This window comes from Amphiura filiformis, chromosome 10 (assembly GCF_039555335.1).
Source record: "Amphiura filiformis chromosome 10, Afil_fr2py, whole genome shotgun sequence".
Taxonomy (NCBI): Eukaryota; Metazoa; Echinodermata; class Ophiuroidea; order Amphilepidida; family Amphiuridae; genus Amphiura; species Amphiura filiformis.
In genome coordinates this window covers 38,324,647-38,342,364 of record NC_092637.1, presented here as the reverse complement: position 1 = coordinate 38,342,364, position 17,718 = coordinate 38,324,647, and the positions used below count along the sequence as shown (strand labels likewise).

The window sequence follows — 17,718 nt, the reverse complement described above, 5'->3', positions numbered from 1 at the left end:
GCCTGCTTCATCTATGCATTCCTCTGCAATAAAATAACAAGAAAGATTAGAAACACTTATTATTAGCCTTTAAGAGGTATGACGGACACAATAGGATGGCGCTGCACAAAATGGGTAAAGGCTTTTGTATTTGGCGGGTATTACCCATATTGAATACTGCCCTCCTATTGTGTACGCCATGCTTCGAAAAGGCTAATTGTTGCATTTTTTAAGTAGTGCGCTACCGTTTAACCTTATATCACGCCTGTGGGGCCTTAATCATATATCTGTGCGAAATGTAGTTAAAGTCAACACAAGGTGCTCCTGGAGATCTAAAGTTGTAATGCTCCTGGAGCAATATATACCTATATCGTGTTCTGAAATCCGGATCTGGAGCACAGTGCACAGCATCACCCTCAGATCAATAATTACATTTTTACAGACGGAATCACGTGGAAATCCTGCGCTGGATTACAAATAAACTGAATTAATAAAATAAAATTCACCTCTAGAGATATCTTCCAATTCCATTTAATGAAAAGAGTCATAATCCTATTGACCGGGATAATTGAACTTGCACTCTCTTACTGTGTCTATTATGTCCCATAGAATTTATACCACACAAAGTTTAATTCATACACTACATACAAGAGCTTATGATTTGAAAAGACCGCCACTTGACGATAATTTAATTCATAGGATGTTGCAGGTTAAAATATTTCTGGTATTTATTCTAGCCTATAGGCCTAATGACAAATGTATGTTGATGGTGCATGTTTGAGCTGAATGGGCTATGCATGGCGGTGTCATCTTCTATTGATATGATTATTCTCAAACAGTTGAATATATCACATTATTAACGTATGATTTAAAAACCTTACGGTGAAAATGCAGTTAAATATATGTTTATAAAGAAAACAGCAATCGTAGCTGAGTGTATTGAAAACAAAACCTGCGTTTTACCTGACTACAAATCGGATTTTCTTGTAAATGGCAACGCCATATGGGGTACTGAGCATGCGCAGATCGTATAAACGTGTATGAATGGAAACGCTGCGGTATCTTATATTGTGTGAGTGATATGCTTTATAGCCCGAGTCGCTCGGCTTTACCTCGAACAAAATCGCTATGCGTAGCTTTGAAGAACGAATGGATTCGCTGTACTATCACGGCAACTTTTGACACGAAGATATAGGGATGATGACGCTGTGCAGTGTTTCTGCACCACAAACAGTTTTTTCACGCTCCATGATACTTTCATAATGTGAAACCAGTTTTGACACCATAGAATTATCTTCTAGAAATTTATTAAATTAACAATTCTGCTCAGCTTTGCACCACGAAGGTACCAAGACCCTGCCGCTCCCGACAACTTGTATGTACAATTTGGTCAAATTCAAGGCCATACTCGCTGCTGTACGTTTTCTCCGGTTTCTCCGGTGTCACCCTACTTCTAAAACCGGACTTTCTAAGACCAATTTCCGTTTTGAATATTATTGGAAGTACAATGTACCGGTATAGATATTGGCGCAAATAGGCTGAGTAGCTAAAAGCTTATGCAAACAAACAAATAGGCAAACTAGTGCTGATGGAAAAACAATACGGATAAATTTCCGGGAGTTTGTATCCTATGACGTGAGCGCCAGCAGTAACCATTATTAGCGTCGCAATTGGATTAATAAACAATCATGAAGTATTTACAGACAATTCGAAATGTGTTATGTGTTTTCAAACAAAATTATGTTATTCTAAACCGTTGGAGTTAGACCACGAGCTCCACTGACTGTAAGAAAGTGTGTTGCTTTTGAATTGGAAGTGATATACGATATATATTTGTGTATATTCTCAGTCGATATATACGATATACGTCTATTTTTTAGTATAGTAGTTTCGTCAGCCTCGTACGTCACATGACGCGTGTCCTGTACCGCCTGAGTTGACAAGTGTTTACATTTGGTACACCCTCTTTCAGTTGTTAAAAATATGGTCTGCCATAGACACTGTATTATTTTGCCCTATATGAAGAACGTGACGCCTTAGGTCAATACATCTATACCCGGAGATATATGCATCGTTCGAGTGCTCATGATTATGAATACTTAGATTATTATTATTATCATCATTTATTAATATTTCTAACAAAACATTATATAATGTTCAATTGTAGACCTGAGTAATACCAATAGCTATCATACTTATAAAATGTATGTACACATAATTATAATTATATTTTTTTAGCAATTTTTAACATAAATTTTCGTTTCTATATCAAATCATTACTATTTTCCTGCTTTATTTTGGTAATTTTTTATGTGTGCAAGTTGAAAGCGCTATTTACATATATTTCATAGTTTAAATTAGAGGTAAATATGAGTTACACTTTATGATAAAAAGTTGTATTCTTTTTTGCTGATGTTCTAAAACCTTTAAACATGTGTCTTCCCCTTGCAAAGATGCAAACAAGATTTAAGATAAATAGCGTCATCGTTGTTCAACTTTTCTTTAAAAATGACTCCGTTATAATGTCATCAAATAACCGTGTTTCAACATTATTTTTACAGTCTCCTGTAAGGTAATGAGGTAATTTTAAAAGTACTCTATAAGCAAGATAAGCCTACTTACTTTGACAAGATGTTCCCAACCATCCGTTCTGACAAGAACATGTGCATTCATTGGCATTCGGAGTTCCATCATGCTGACACTTATTGGGACAATCTGAGAAGAAGCATTAAGAACAGACTTGATTAGGTACACTCTAAAACCAATAAAATGTGTGTTTGACTGGCTACTCCATCTGACAAAGGTAGAAATATTATAGTTCAGCCATAATATAGTCAAGGACGTTTTGTCGGTACAACTGCGTATTCAATTGCCGATGACGTTGAATAAGGAATAGTTTGCACTATCTAAAAGGTTTTGTTATTGCTGAAATCAATAAAGATTGGTCCCATTTCTGCCTACAGGGCCTATTGACCACAACCTATTTTATGATGTTACGAAACAGCCTAGATGGTGAGAACTATTCCTTATTTGAGACAGAGAAATAAAGTTTAATCTATGTGGTAAATTAAATATGAGCAAGGTTTTTTTAAGTCAAGTCAACACATACATAAATGACTGGATAGTCAGTGAAATTTTTTCACTGGCTGTCATTTATGTATGTGTTGACTTGACTTAAAAACCTTGCTCATATTCCTTATTTGAGTTCATTTTACATGACAAAGATGACCATTATCATTGAAATCGGATCACTTTCGGTTTTTGACCATTCTGTGGCCAAAACAACATGACCACCCCCCAAAAAACCCATAAGAATACTTTGGCGTGGTTTTGACAACATTTGAACAATTTAGAAATTTGAACCCTGTTGTATGAAATTTGACCCGTGTTGACCTCGAGGTTCATCTTTTTTAATTTGTTAACATAGCTTATCTTTGTCTACGCATTTTTCTGATCTAGAAGTTGATTTCCTAAGGCGCACGATAGCCCCGTTCCGACTAGGCCATTACTGCGGTGTCCCCGACGTAAAACTGCGGTGTCCCAGAGTCGGGGGTTGCATCAATTACTTGTTAGTGTTCTATACAGAATAATTGTACACAATACACAGCTGTGGTTCCGTCAATAGAGGGCCAAATACATGTACAGTAAACGCTTCTCGTGAATTGGTGTATATGCTAGCCCTAATCCCCTAATGTGAAAGCATAAGCGTGTACATTTCTCTTTTTATAAAAGTAGTTAATTTATGTAAAATCACAATTTCTATCATTCTTACCGCATGTGATGCCGTCTTTTTACAATCTCCTGAAATGTACACAAAGTAAGTGAAAATACAATGTAATTTTATTTAATTGAAATACGTTCAGTATACTGTGTACACAATAGGCATAGTTAGATTTGTTAAATGCGTTCCTTGGAAGGCGATGATAAAGACTAATAAAAAAGAGGGGCAGTGTTAGAAGCAAAGTTACAGTTGTCTCTACACAGTTGAGCGCATAGCATCATAGCAAACTGCCCCATAACCCCCCTCTCTTCGACAACACCTTACGTCGTAAGGTAACCTTAACCTTAGGCAACATCACTGATATTAAAATTGATTGACATCTACTTACTGCATTTGTTTTCATAGCACCAACCCGCTCCAGATCTACACCCTGCACAGCTGGGTCCTTCCTCGTATGGTCTGGTTGTTTTTGTGTTTAGATTGCCCCTAAAAGTTAGAAACAATTCCCCGTTATATTTTGTGAAATTTAAATTGTTATTTACTTACCACGGTTGATCAATGATCATTTACTAATTTTTCTAATAAAACAGTATTATAATATTCAATTCTAGACCTGAATAATACCAACAGCTATCACACTAATAAACTGTATATACACATATATTTGTAGCAATGTTTAACATAGATGTTTTTTTCACCCTTGTAATGATGCAAACAAGATTTTAGATAAATAGCGCTACCATTGTTCAACTTCTCTTAGAAATTACTCACTTTTACATGTCATCAAACGACCGACACACCATATTCATCCACACACACCGCTACACCACACACACTTTCCAAACCAACCCACGGCATACACAGACACCCCTACTCGCCCACCCCATCCTCAAACATCCCCCCGTGTGACCCCCCCCCCCCCCTCAATCATTGACAATTTAGGGTTTAAATCATGTTTCACCGTTGTTCATCACCGATTGATTAACATGAAACAAGCTAAAGATGTCTAATTCACATCATTCGGAATGTCCGTTTGTCATTAACACTCAACCTTACAAAAATATCGCAGTATTTCTCTGTTGATATCATTAAAACTAAAGAATAAAGCGGTAATATTTAGCTGCTACCGCCAACAGAAGAGAGTTTGTTCCAGACATGACGAATTTTACGCGCTCATGCGTAACGCGTACGCGTAACCTTGCGTTCGCGTATACGCTATTGAACTGTGGATTCATCACGGATTAACAACGGTTGGCTCCTGTACAAAGGTATAGGAAGAGTTGTTGAAATACCAGTATTAATGTGAGGTCCTTTAATGAGAGGCCGCTCCTCATTTTATACAAGGTCTAGATTGCTCTTACGGGTCATCTCGTGGAACTTCCACCAATACCTTATGAGGTTCATATCACACTTACATACTTTTTCTTTATGGGGGAATATGAGTTTTGCCCATTCCTATAACCTCGTCCGCTGGGGCCCGGCCGATCTGGGACTTCTTCTAAAAGGGTCATTTCTGTAAGTTTCAGGTCTAAGGAATCTTATTAATATTGGTTAAGGATCATGTCTTTGTCGGGTACTGGTGATTTCCACCAACCTTATTCCTTGTAGAATATGAGTATGCCTATTTTTATACATTTCAATGACATCACCGCTCTGATGTCCGGATCTGGGGCCTCTTCTAACAGAGTCATTTCTACAAATTTCAGATCATGAAATGGCAAAACCGGGTTGACAGAGATGGCGCACGCCACCCAAAAAATCCGACCGACCGACCCTACTTGAAAGGCACGTCCACCCGTATATAGAACAGGTCTTCAGGAGTAATCAGTACAAGGCATTTTTCACACAACACAAGCAATCACACACTTTAAATCGAAGTGTACCAGCCACATGGCGAAATAATCTGAAGGTACACTATTTTGCCCCGGTATTTTGCCCTTTATGAGCGACACACAAACATACATGGCGAAGTCTCTAGGCCTAATTTAATGTATACTTACATTGGTGAATAATTACAAATCAAGACCCACCCACTGGCATTACCCTCATATGTAGGGCATAGCGCTACACCACATCCAACACGGGTTGACTTTGCCCACACAACCTTTATAAAAGAATCAGATTAGTTTTTATTTATATAGAATACGTAATATGCCAATAGTATTTCTTATTTGCATAAATGTTTGTTATCATGGTGATGGTGTATATAACGCATGCTCCTCACTGATTTTTAGCCCCCACCCCAAATAACTTGATGATGTCAGAATTATTATTGCTATTTGAGTTTTCCCGGGAGCGATCACTACGGGAAGAATCGCTGAACAGGTTACTTAGTAGATAACGGGTGAGAAACAGACCATTGCCAAAGATAATCTGTGTCTTGTTGAGGTATGGTGAGCATGTTAGTCGCTCGGAAGGCGAGACCCCGTAGGGGTCGAGCCTTCGAGCCACTAACATGCGATTACCGAATAATAAGAAAGAAAACGGGCCCATGGTCGGAACCTGAATCCAGTTTAAAATCAAACCATAAAGGGGTGAATATATATATATATAAGAAAATATCCAAAAATTAGTTTCACTCTGTACTAATACTACGGGTATTTCATACCTTACACCTGTCACGCATTTCCTTCGTATTATTGACAGCAAGTCCTAATTTCGACATTACTATTCTGTCGGTCCGTGTCACGTCACTTCCGGTTGATGATGTTCGAGTGAAAATAAGTCCCTGATTCGATTTTTGTTGATGATTTCTGTCATTGGTGTTATGTAAATTTCGATCACAAAATTTCGGTCAGTGGAATCAAACAACCGTTTCTAAATCTTCAGAGTGCAAGAAACTTACTTGATTTACCGTTTATATACTGACAAACTTAAAATTAAATTCCATGGTCGAGTGTCGTTTTTTCCGAAATTGAACGTCACTCCAACAACATCGCTATGTAGCCTCCTTCACAGTCGGTTTCTGTTGTTCATAACAAACCGTGGGCCACATGCAGTTTGGGCCCGAGACTAGAGATAGCCGGATGTTCGACCGACAGAATTGCAAAAAGTCATTTCCAAATTAACTTAGTAGAATTTTTTCATATCACTGGTGCCTGATGGGAAATACCCGTCCGCCATTTCATAAACCGAATCGTTTTCGAGTGGTTTGTGCCCTGATGTATATCGGGGGCGCGCTGTACTCTCATTGAATAGATAAAGTTCTTAAAACTAACGGCGTCGTTATTCGCCAACTTGATCAATGGGGTCGAATATGAATTTTTCATAACGGATCATAACGGATCGATAGCTAGCAAACCAACAGGATTTGTTATAATGTTTGCGTTGCTTATAGAACAACCGGGAATTTAGTGTCACCCCCTTGCATATACGTCAAAATAAATGAGTTTATTGTATTGGTTCATTCATTTTCCAACAGACAAAATGGAAACGCTGCTGTATTATCTGGTAAAACCTGAGGGTTTCCCCCAAAATAGACCCACCTCGAAACAGTATAATACTCTTCCCATGTGTCCTGTGTTCGAGTCTAGTGACAAATACAAGTCATTTAATCAAATCAACACAGAATTGATCTCAATCTGTATTTGAAGGGGTTTGGAAGTTAATTCGCTTGCATTAATCTCGCTGGAGTGTATTCACCGGGTGACTATTGTTATTAAAATGTTTCATGAATAATGCAAATTACACATAGTTGTCATCGTTTGGACTACGATCTGTTCTAATATCATGACATTTATTACTTAGTCAAATGTATATAAGCAGTGGTGTCGGATGGGTAACGCTAACTTGGGCAATGGGGAACAGGTGTGGAAGCGAAGATTTCAGCATAGTCGGAGACAATGTATAGTTTTGTTCACGGTCTAGCCACTTCTTCTGCTGATTCGGCCTGGTGTGGCTCTGAGAAGACACCGTTTGGTTTTTGAATTGAGTTCAAGGAAAGATAAATGAAATTAACGCACAAGCATCCGAGAGGAATTAATGCACACGCATTCGTCTGGAAACACGAACAGCATAGCATAACCAAGGTGCAGTGAAGCATATAAGTGCTCATGGTTTTGTATGAAAACAAAGGTATTGTTCACAAGAGAATTGTACAGCTGGTGGTGCACATAGCCATAGCAGCTAAAAGCACCAACCATCTTCAAATAAAAGCAAAAGCAAAGCGAACCCAGTAACGCATTGTCCATTGGTACTCCCCATTATGGGCAAGTCACAGTAAAGCTTTGCATTCCCAGCCTCTTGACTTGTAATGAGTACCGCCGATTTCCTGCGAAGCTCTCCTGGACAGGTAGTATCCCGGGGATCTTGTCTAGTAGTTAATTTGCATAGACCGTTGAGCGTTTTTTTTTTTTTGGTTGGGGTGGACATAGGTAGAGGACTCGTCCAATGTTTTAATCAAGTGTGCCTAATTAGTCAATTAAGTAGGCTTACTTTTAAGGGACACAAAAAGTAAAAAATTAAATTATTCAAATATATTTAAATACAATATGCATAAACTTGTGTAATATATTCAGTTTAGCGCTGGTGGTTTAAAATATATAAATTACAGCCCTCTATTATTTTACCCGTGAAAACGTGCAACATAAATCTAATGCGCGCGGGGGACATGAGTCGAAACTATTTTTTTTTGCATAATGGAAAGGTCGTGGGTTCGAGCTCCGGCGACGTCATCGTGCTGTGCCCTTGAGTAAGGCACTTTATCTCGATTACTCCTCTCCACCCAGTTGCACAAATGGGTACGGCCATTCTTAAATGCTGGGCGATGCCCCACAACATTTCACGGTGACGTTTGGCCTAATCGTTAACGAAAGAAAGATGGGCACTCCGTCATGTAAAAAATGCAGGTTCGACTCCTTGACCTTTAAAAACAAGGCTATGAGGGGAAATTGACTATAGGGAGAAACAATAGCTTCCCCTTTGCGTTACCCGCCTAACTTTTAACGATTTAGCGGGCTATGTTTCTTCTTATTTAACGATAGAGAGGAACACTTCCTCTTCTCTGTAATTGAAGCACTTTTGGTTGTATTTTTTATATCTGTGGGCTGCACAGTAAATTAGCTTTTAGATGTGTTTTTTTAGTGTGTTTGAATAAACCGTGAATAACAATAAATAATAATAATATATCATTTTACGTACTAGAACTATAGTATTATTGACTTACTTGGGTGTAATGACCACAAACGCCCGAGCAACTATTTGCGTCGTAATTATAGTTCTTGTATTCATCATACCAAGCATTGGTCGCATCAACGCCACCCTGAGGTAACTTTAAAGAGCCACCGGCAGCATATTGATTTTGGCCGCCTCGATCGTGTCCCCTTGTACAAGCTGCAGCCCATTGTTCAGCCGCATTAGCCTCATTGTCATCCCAATACTAGATAATTTAAAACGAAGATAAACGATTTTTTATCCATGGTGAACTTTATTGGGACAGCTACATTCTAAAAACTCCGTGGTGTCAAACACCGAGAAAGTGCTCCACGGGTGTTTACACTCTTTGGTGTTAACTGCTAATTTGCCTCTGTTTGGTGTTCATTTGACACTTTCACAGTGTTCTGATTTAATAAGTCATTTTAAAAGAAAGAAATCTGGACAGTGCTTATTTTTTGCAGTCACTAAATATGAAAATATTATAAACTATAACCGTGTTCATTCAAATTGCTATTGTATTGTAAGTTTATTGTGCTTGTTTGGTACATGTTTTAGTATATATATATATATTTGGCTTTGTTTTTTGGTAGTATTTTTGTAAGGTAGTATTTTCTCAGTTTTGTATGAGGGGTCAACATTTTGCAGGCTTATTGCCTTTCGTTGTACCTCTTCCATCTAATTGTATGTTGCTATTTTCTATTCTGTTTGTTTTTTAATCATGGAAATAAAATAACTATGAACTATGAACTATGATCTATGATCTGTATGGGTCAGTGTAGATTATTATTTTCTTTGTTCGCTTACAACATCAGGGATGTTATTTAGTTTAAAGTCATAATGTACGATCTTATAATATGAATTTGGTTAATTTTTTTCAAACCTGATTTTTTTGGCATATTTGTAATGTTTACACATGTCACAACTTGCACCTAAATGGAATCAGCCAAATTTGTTGTATTTGTAGGTAAACAGAGCAAAGTTCGACATAAAGTCATAATTAAAGAAATTATGACTTTATGTCCGCCCATAGAACTGCGTGTTAAACGGCCAAAATAACAAGCAGTGTTTCTTTCACGTTACCTCGTTTATTTCAGCTCAAAATGGACAGAAACCATTCCCGATCATTATTACTAGTATTATTTCAACATTTTGACAAAGTGACAAATGACAAATTCAAAATTTGAAGGAAATCGTACATTAAGCCTTTAATAATTCGTTTAGACCAACGAATAAACACACTAGAAAGGATAGACTAAACAAAGTACAAACCATTTACCATGTACTCCATATCTTCTGCTGATGGGGACACCTGACCCATTAACTCATTATGTCTGTTTAATATGGCATCCTTCTCAGCCTTGCTTAAAGTCACTATCTTACCAGTAGTCTGTCTTTTCACGACTTCGGCGTCACCATTTGTAATATCTATCATTCACACACAATCAAAATAGGTACAGAAAACACATGGGTACATAATGTTATAATCTTTATACTATAATTTATTATAAGTCGTGTTCACACGGTCGGACATAAGTGAGTTATTACCGGTAATAAACGACTTATAACCGGTAATAGTGACTTATTACTGGTGATAAGTGACTTTTAAGTCTCTTATTACCGGTAATTATTCCGACCGTGTGAACACAACTATAGTGACATAAACATTAAAATAATAGTAGACAATAAATTACGACATAATAACTCGCATTGTTAACTTTTGTTTGTTTGATCATAGAAGTAATAAAACAGAGGTTGCACAAACGTGCTATGTAATCTTAATCTGATTCAATCACGAAAAGCACATCAAATGAAGTTACTTGCTCACGGTGCATAGCCACTCCATTCATTTAGAAAGTGCGTTGGTTATGCCCAAGTAGCATATATTCGCCGTAGAAGTGATGCTGTAACAGGATTAACTACCATAGCAATAGATGAATACAATTTTTGAATTATATCGTCTTTAAATTTGTCATGAAATTTATCAGTCCTCTAAGTAAATTGTGTAAATCTAATGATATGTACTTAAAGTGTATGTAGCTGGGATAAAAAGCCGTCCATCATAAGAAAATTTTGACCTTCCATATTAAAGATATAGATTATCCCACCAAAATGTATTATTTACTAAGTTTACTTTGAGGACTGTTAAGTATCAAAAATATAAAAATATCAAAGTTTAATAATTTGCCATACAATTTATATCATATCGTGAATTTTTGATATCATAAGAACATTCTGGATATTCAGAATGCAATTCGATATGTCTGATGTGTTCTCAGGTCCCACAAAAGATACTGTGCAAACGTTGTTACCGGTTTCCTAAATTTTATCGCATCATTCAAATACATTGGATGGAGTTGCTTATCGATTCATTGGTACTTTACTCTAACACCGAAGTCAATATTGTCTGATTTTCTTTAACTACTTATAAAATCAACAATTCATGTCGGGAACCAGATGACCCAATACACACATATTGTACATGGAAAACACTGACAATACGTAGTGTATTGTCACGGTGAAGACCGTGCTTGGAAAAGTAAGCTGTATGCTAGCATACGTATGGTCACGGTGTATCCCGTTGTCAAAATACCACGTACTTTAGTACAGTAATAGCGCCCTCTGTTGGTCATAATTCACTTTAAAACGTATTTTCAACGTAGTGAAGAAATATTTTAGGTAATAAACGCATCCCAAAAAGAAAGTATCCAGTTTGATTTTGGACCATAAATCAAAGATGGGGTCTTAGATCAAGACCTACCAAAAGTATGGTACATATGAATTTATTCCGCACAGTTTGATACCTCATTTGTCCAAATCGATGCAGAATTGATGACACAGTGAACTTTTAAATGCAATCACCTCAATTTTAAAAGTTGCAGTAATCCCTATTGATGTGGTTTTCCTGCTTCTCAAGATTCTTCATAAAGGTATACAATAACAGACGGTATAAGACTGCTTCATGTGCTCTTTTACTCCTTCAATGTTTTACCATTCACTCTTCACAGTCGATATCTGGTATGTCATCCTGCTGCATCAATGACTGCCAGCCAGACATCTACGGCGCATGCTTTTAGCGAGACGTCTGATGCGCCCTGGCCTTGATCTATCGCTGCTCATATTGAGCATGTTGAGTAGCAGGACCAAATCAATAGAAATTTACTGCAACTTTTAAAAGTGAGGCGATTGCATTCAAAAGAGCATTGTGTCATCAATTCTGCATCGATTTAGACAAATTAGGTATCAAAATGTGCGGAATAAATTTATCGGTAACATACTTTTGGTAGGTCTTGATTTAAGACCCCATCTTTGACTTATGGACCAAAATCAAACTGGATACTTTCTTTTTGGGATGCGTTATCACTATAGAATATAAAAACTAGTATTTTTAGAAGTTACATTTCAAGGTCGTTACATTAAGGTTACTCAAGGTTAATTTTTTTATAATTAGAGACAACCCGTCACCCTTAAGGTTACTCATTGTTGTTTGTTGATGCTGGGGCCCAGTATCAACCAAAAACATCAAAGCCGCAGGGCCGGCAGGCACGAGGCCCGAGACTCCCATACGACGACTAAACACTCCAAGTGGGACCCCAATATAAGGGCCCCGCAGGGCAAGAAAGCAAGAGTAACCTTAAGGATGACGAAATTCTGTTATATTTACGGACAGCTCGTCACCCATTTCATAGGCCTACTTTACTCTTTACCCCATAATTTCCCTCATTCTTCAGGCCCTACCCTCTATCGGAGGCTAATTTATAGTTTAAGCTTGTTTGCTATTGTTTTTGGAGCAACATTGTTTCTTTATAAGCCTGCGGCGCAAACTTGAACAATATTGTCTTAACAATATTGTCTTTTGAGATAACGCCCCGTAGCCACCCAGCCAGCCCCATACCTCATTTTGATTTTTAACATACCAATATTCTGCTTTTTATATTCTATGGGGTCGCATATTACCTCAAATATTTCTTTACTACGTTGAAAATACGTAATTATGACCAACAGAGGGCGTTATTACTGTACTAAAGTACGTGGTATTTTGACAACGGTATACACCGTAACCATACGTATGCTAGCATACAGCATACTCTTCCAAGCACGGTCTTCACCGTGACAATACACTACGTATTGTCCCAGTGTTTTCCATGTACATACGTGAGGATCAGGTGAACCAGATACCATTATATCTGATTTGACGATTGATATCCTTTTCAAACGAAGACATGAATGCATACACACAGACAAATACGGCGCAATAGTGCAAGATCACGTGAGGTGCCACATGTTTTGTGACTTTAAATACTGACTTTCTTGGAAAAACAATCACTGCTGCCTGACGGGATTAAAGTAAAAGAACCCAACAAAATAATACAAAAACCGTGAAGTTAGTGCTATCCTCCTGTAAATACCTGACACAGTTACGATGCAAATTCGGTAGGGGTAAAGGGGTATTTTAGGGTGATCTCGTGCTACTCTCTCGTGCACACTAGTGCAGGAGACCTTGATCATCCGTAAGTATTTGATATTTTAGAACTTTATCTAGCGAATTGTATATTAAAATGTTCTAAACAAAGGTGCAATAGGTGAAAATGCTGGAGTGCTTCTCACAGCACGACGGTTTTTATTATTATATATATATATATTTAGAGACTGCAATAATTATGAGCCACCTGGGGGTAAAATGGCTCGCTAAAAATCGCTTGCCCCCCCTCTCGACCTGCAAAAAATTCCTTGCCCCCTCATGCCAAATTTGTGAGATCCCAATTTACAAACCATGATGCAGTCATGTCTACAATAGAATTCACCACGACCTTTGCAGGACTTAAACCCCATTAAAAGCTATTAAACCAAGATAACACTCATTGAAAACAGCTCAACTATGTTACATCAGATCTTCTCTGGTTAAATCCACACCGTACATGTTTCTGTTTTACCTGTGCAATGAGCAATGAGCTGGTATTATAGTTTCAGTTGGGTGAACGATTATAAAGCAAACGCAAGATAACAATACTGGTGGGCCTTTGTTCACGAAATGAGACAATAGTGTGCATATTACTTTAGTATGCCTATATTGTTTATAAATTATATTAGTATTACTAGTAACATACCTAATACATCTGGTACTACACTTTTGATATCCCACTTCTGTTCAAACTCCTGAAAATTAAAAAAAAGAGAGAAAACAAAGATAGAGAGAGTATCTAAAAAGTTATTTACCCGTTTCATTTGTCATAACTCGCGTAAAAAGTGATGGATTATTCAATTGTATTCATTACTTTGAAGCTGGATTATGTTTAATTTATTGAATACAAAATGTTAGGAAAATCTGGTGAATATGTTGTTTGAAATATGCTTCCCTTTTTTCCCTTTTACACAAATATTTAATATTTTGTTCTTTATGCATGTTGCTGAATAGCAGATTAGTAGTCTCACTAATTTCACTTCGTTGTGGCAAATTATTACATATGAAGACCTAAGCGCAAGAAGACCGTAAGTCTACTTGGCCCCTCAACACGTATACACTAAAGTTGCGTATAGTTTCGTATAGTTTGGTAATGTTATATACATGTTCAGGGGCAAAACAAATCTTTCACAACCTTTCATGATGTTTTCACCCTGGACATGTATTAAACATCATAAAACCCTAAGAAACTATACGTAACGTTAGTGTATACATGTTGAGGGGCAAAGTCGACTTACGGTCTTCTTGCACTCAGGTCTTCATATTGGGTGGCAAATTATTTCTATTAAATATTTGTTTATCTGCACAAACTAAATATTCCGTTTATTTAATTTGCACCGAATTTTTGGCACCTGGGAGCACATCTGACACATCAAATTGCATTCTGAATACGAGGAATGTCCTCCTGGCTGCTTTTTTTAAATTTGCGAAATGTTATGGCAAATTATTAAAAATTGAACATTTGACCTTTTTTATATTGAAGATTATACATGTATATCTTTAATAAGAAATGTCAAAATTTTCATTTGACGGACAGCTTGTCATCCCTGCTACGTACACTTTCAGTATATATCATTACGTTTATAGAATTTACTTCGAGGACCGTTAAATGTCAAAAATGTTAAAATAAATTTGTATTATATCGTAAATTTCAAGAAATCAAAATTATTTGATATCAGGGCGGCGTTTCATAAAGAATTAAACTTAAGTTTAAATCTAAAGTTTTATGAAACGCAGCCCTGAGGGACATTCCTCCTATCCCGGCCTCGTATGTAAAATTTTGTGTATCTGATGTGTCCTCAGGTCCCACAAGAAATAGCATACATATAGCTGGATGCGAACTGCACTTGGCGTATAGCGTGACTGACGCCGTCTTTTGTTAATTTTACGCGGGCATAATTTGGTCAATTTTTAACCCAATAATACTGGTTACTTGAGAATAGCGTGTTGCGGAAAGATAATTTTTCTTGTAGCTTTCAGATTGTTTCTACACTTTTGGTGACTTATGGTGACTTCTCGTGTGCAGAACAAAATGATTCAATCATTAAAACAATGTATTGCATGCATACTCGAGGGCAGGATGTCAATGTTGTGGGCAAGTTTGATTTTGACTCATTTTACTTAAATTGTCACATCCCAAAGACGCAAAATGCCAACTACACCATTTTTGAGGCAAACATTTTCAGAGACAATACCTTTGAAGAATTGTACAAAATGTGACCATTGATTATAAATAAACTCATGAAAAAGGGGTAAAAGTTGGGTTGCGTTTTGTTGGGGCACCTTGTATTCAATGTTCAATAAAAAATGTTGTACCACGTAATAAAATTTAATCTACATAGCTCAGAAAATTTATGAAATCCAAAAAAATATTTACTAGCGTCATAACCAAAAGAATGGGTAAAATTACTTTATAGACATTCTGGGCATACTGGAATATTGTTACTGTTACTTTGTATCTATAATAAACGGTTCCAAAAAAGTAAGCCCCCCCCCCTAATACATTTTGGTATAATCCAAAAACGACTTGATCAATTCTCAAGTTAACAAGTGAACGGGGTTTTATTGTATCTTTTTATTATCTTCACTGAGAAATACAGCCATTTATAAAATTATAAACTTTTCTATAGACTTTTTATGCATCACTTTTGGTTTCGGACCTCTTTCACTTAAAGAAAATAAATCAAAATGGAATATGTCTATATTTCTTTTTTACTTTTATCTAAATAACTTAAGTTAAGATGTTCATGAATTAATTTTTATACATTTCAAACATGTTTTATGGTTCAGTGAGAAATCATATAGCTATTTATGAAATTTTATACATAAACAAAAGTTGCACTTTTCTAAATTGGCTTTTTTGTGTGCATTAACAAGCGTAAATTTAAGAATTTTTTTCATTGTACTTAAATTTATTAGGAAGAACAACTGTAACTTCAATGATATTGATAAATCTTTTGTTCATTGATAATTAACAGATTTTTGGTTAAATCTTTTATGCTGGGTCCCAATACCCTTATTCCATTGGTCATTTCTTGAATGGTTCAAAATCATTTATATGGGTGGCCGTTATCAAGACTCAACTTGTTACAAGCGGACAAGTGAGGGACAGCACCACCTTAACCAAAAATAAAAAAATAAATAAAAAACGAGTCCTAGATATTTTTATCTAGTTTTTAAAAATTAATAAAAAAAAAAGAAATTGGCCCAAGAATTTTTTTGTTACGATGCACGAAAAAAGAAGTGGGCCCAAAACCATTATTTTTGGAATTTTGACCTCACAGATGAACTTATCAAGTCTTTGCCATTCTAAATATGTATACTTTTATATACTTTAGACCAACAATTTAGAAGTTATGAGGCCGAAAGTTTCCATAATTCCAGGGTTCAGACCAACCTTAAAGGACTTTGCAGCAAATTCTGCAGCATGCGGGTAACCAGCTTCATCTACAGCAGAGAAGAACAATGCTTGGAAGTCATCTCACATGACGGAAGGCCTATACATTGTTGAAAGGCATTAATAAGCTGCAGCATTCATTTTATTTTTCACTGAACCATAAAAACAGCAAACTGTGTGACACCTAAATCAGAAAAAAGCTTAAATTTAATTAAATGAAAGATGCTTCTTTTTGATTAAATTACTCACTTAAAATATTGAAGCATAAAAAGCCTATGTAGAAAAATGCAACTTTTTTTGGCCGGAAATTTCATAAGATAACAAAAAGTAGCAACAAAAACCCGCCCATTTGATGCATAACTAATCAGTCTATGTTTTTGGATTATACCAAAATGTCTTAGGGGGACTTGCCCCGGTGGACTTGCTTGTATGGAACCGTTTAGGAACTTGAGTTGATGGTTCGGATGACTCGGAAAACAAACTTGCCCAAATTCAGATTTGAATTAATAACAGAAAACAAGTCGAACAAACAAAAAACAAAGTAATTACCTCAGACTGTGGAACGGCTGCGGAAGTCAAAGAAGTCAAAGCCAAGAGAAACAGAACGATTGCTGCCATGATTTGGGTCCTTGTTACACAGCTCACGAAACGATGCCAAAATGGTTCCAATAGAGAATGATGAAGCTAATAAATGGGTGATGGATTTATAGACAGCAAATTGTACATTTCTCTCCTTTCTTCGTTGTAATTATTGTGCAGGTGGTGGTTTATAATTCAGAAAGTTAATGGAATTATAATCCATTCCATGTTTTTTAAATCATTTTCGATCTGACCTAGTTGCGCATGAACTGGATATCACAGACATGATCTATAAATGAAAAATGTAATGCTTATTTTAGTTTTGCGTATAAGCTGGCAACTAACCCCAAAGTGGTGACCCAGGCGTAGTCAGCTTTCTTGGTGGGGAGGGGGTGGGAATTTAAAAACAACACAAAAGTCTACCCTTAA

The 17,718-nt window shown here is 36.6% G+C and overlaps 1 protein-coding gene across 1 annotated transcript in view; it reads right to left on the bottom strand.

Annotated features, from left to right (window-relative positions):
- Positions 1 to 17,430, bottom strand: part of LOC140162817 (cysteine-rich venom protein TRI1-like) — a 120,761-nt gene extending 103,331 nt beyond the window's left edge. The window contains exons 1-6 of the mRNA XM_072186118.1: positions 17,260 to 17,430; positions 13,960 to 14,008; positions 10,131 to 10,279; positions 8,865 to 9,077; positions 5,701 to 5,804; positions 4,089 to 4,186 (exon numbers count right to left, since the gene is read on the bottom strand). Coding sequence (XP_072042219.1) covers positions 4,089 to 4,186; positions 5,701 to 5,804; positions 8,865 to 9,077; positions 10,131 to 10,279; positions 13,960 to 14,008; positions 17,260 to 17,328 — 682 coding nt within the window. The 5' untranslated portion in view covers positions 17,329 to 17,430. The remainder of the gene's footprint in view (positions 1 to 4,088; positions 4,187 to 5,700; positions 5,805 to 8,864; positions 9,078 to 10,130; positions 10,280 to 13,959; positions 14,009 to 17,259) is intronic.
- Positions 17,431 to 17,718: the final 288 nt, after the last annotated feature.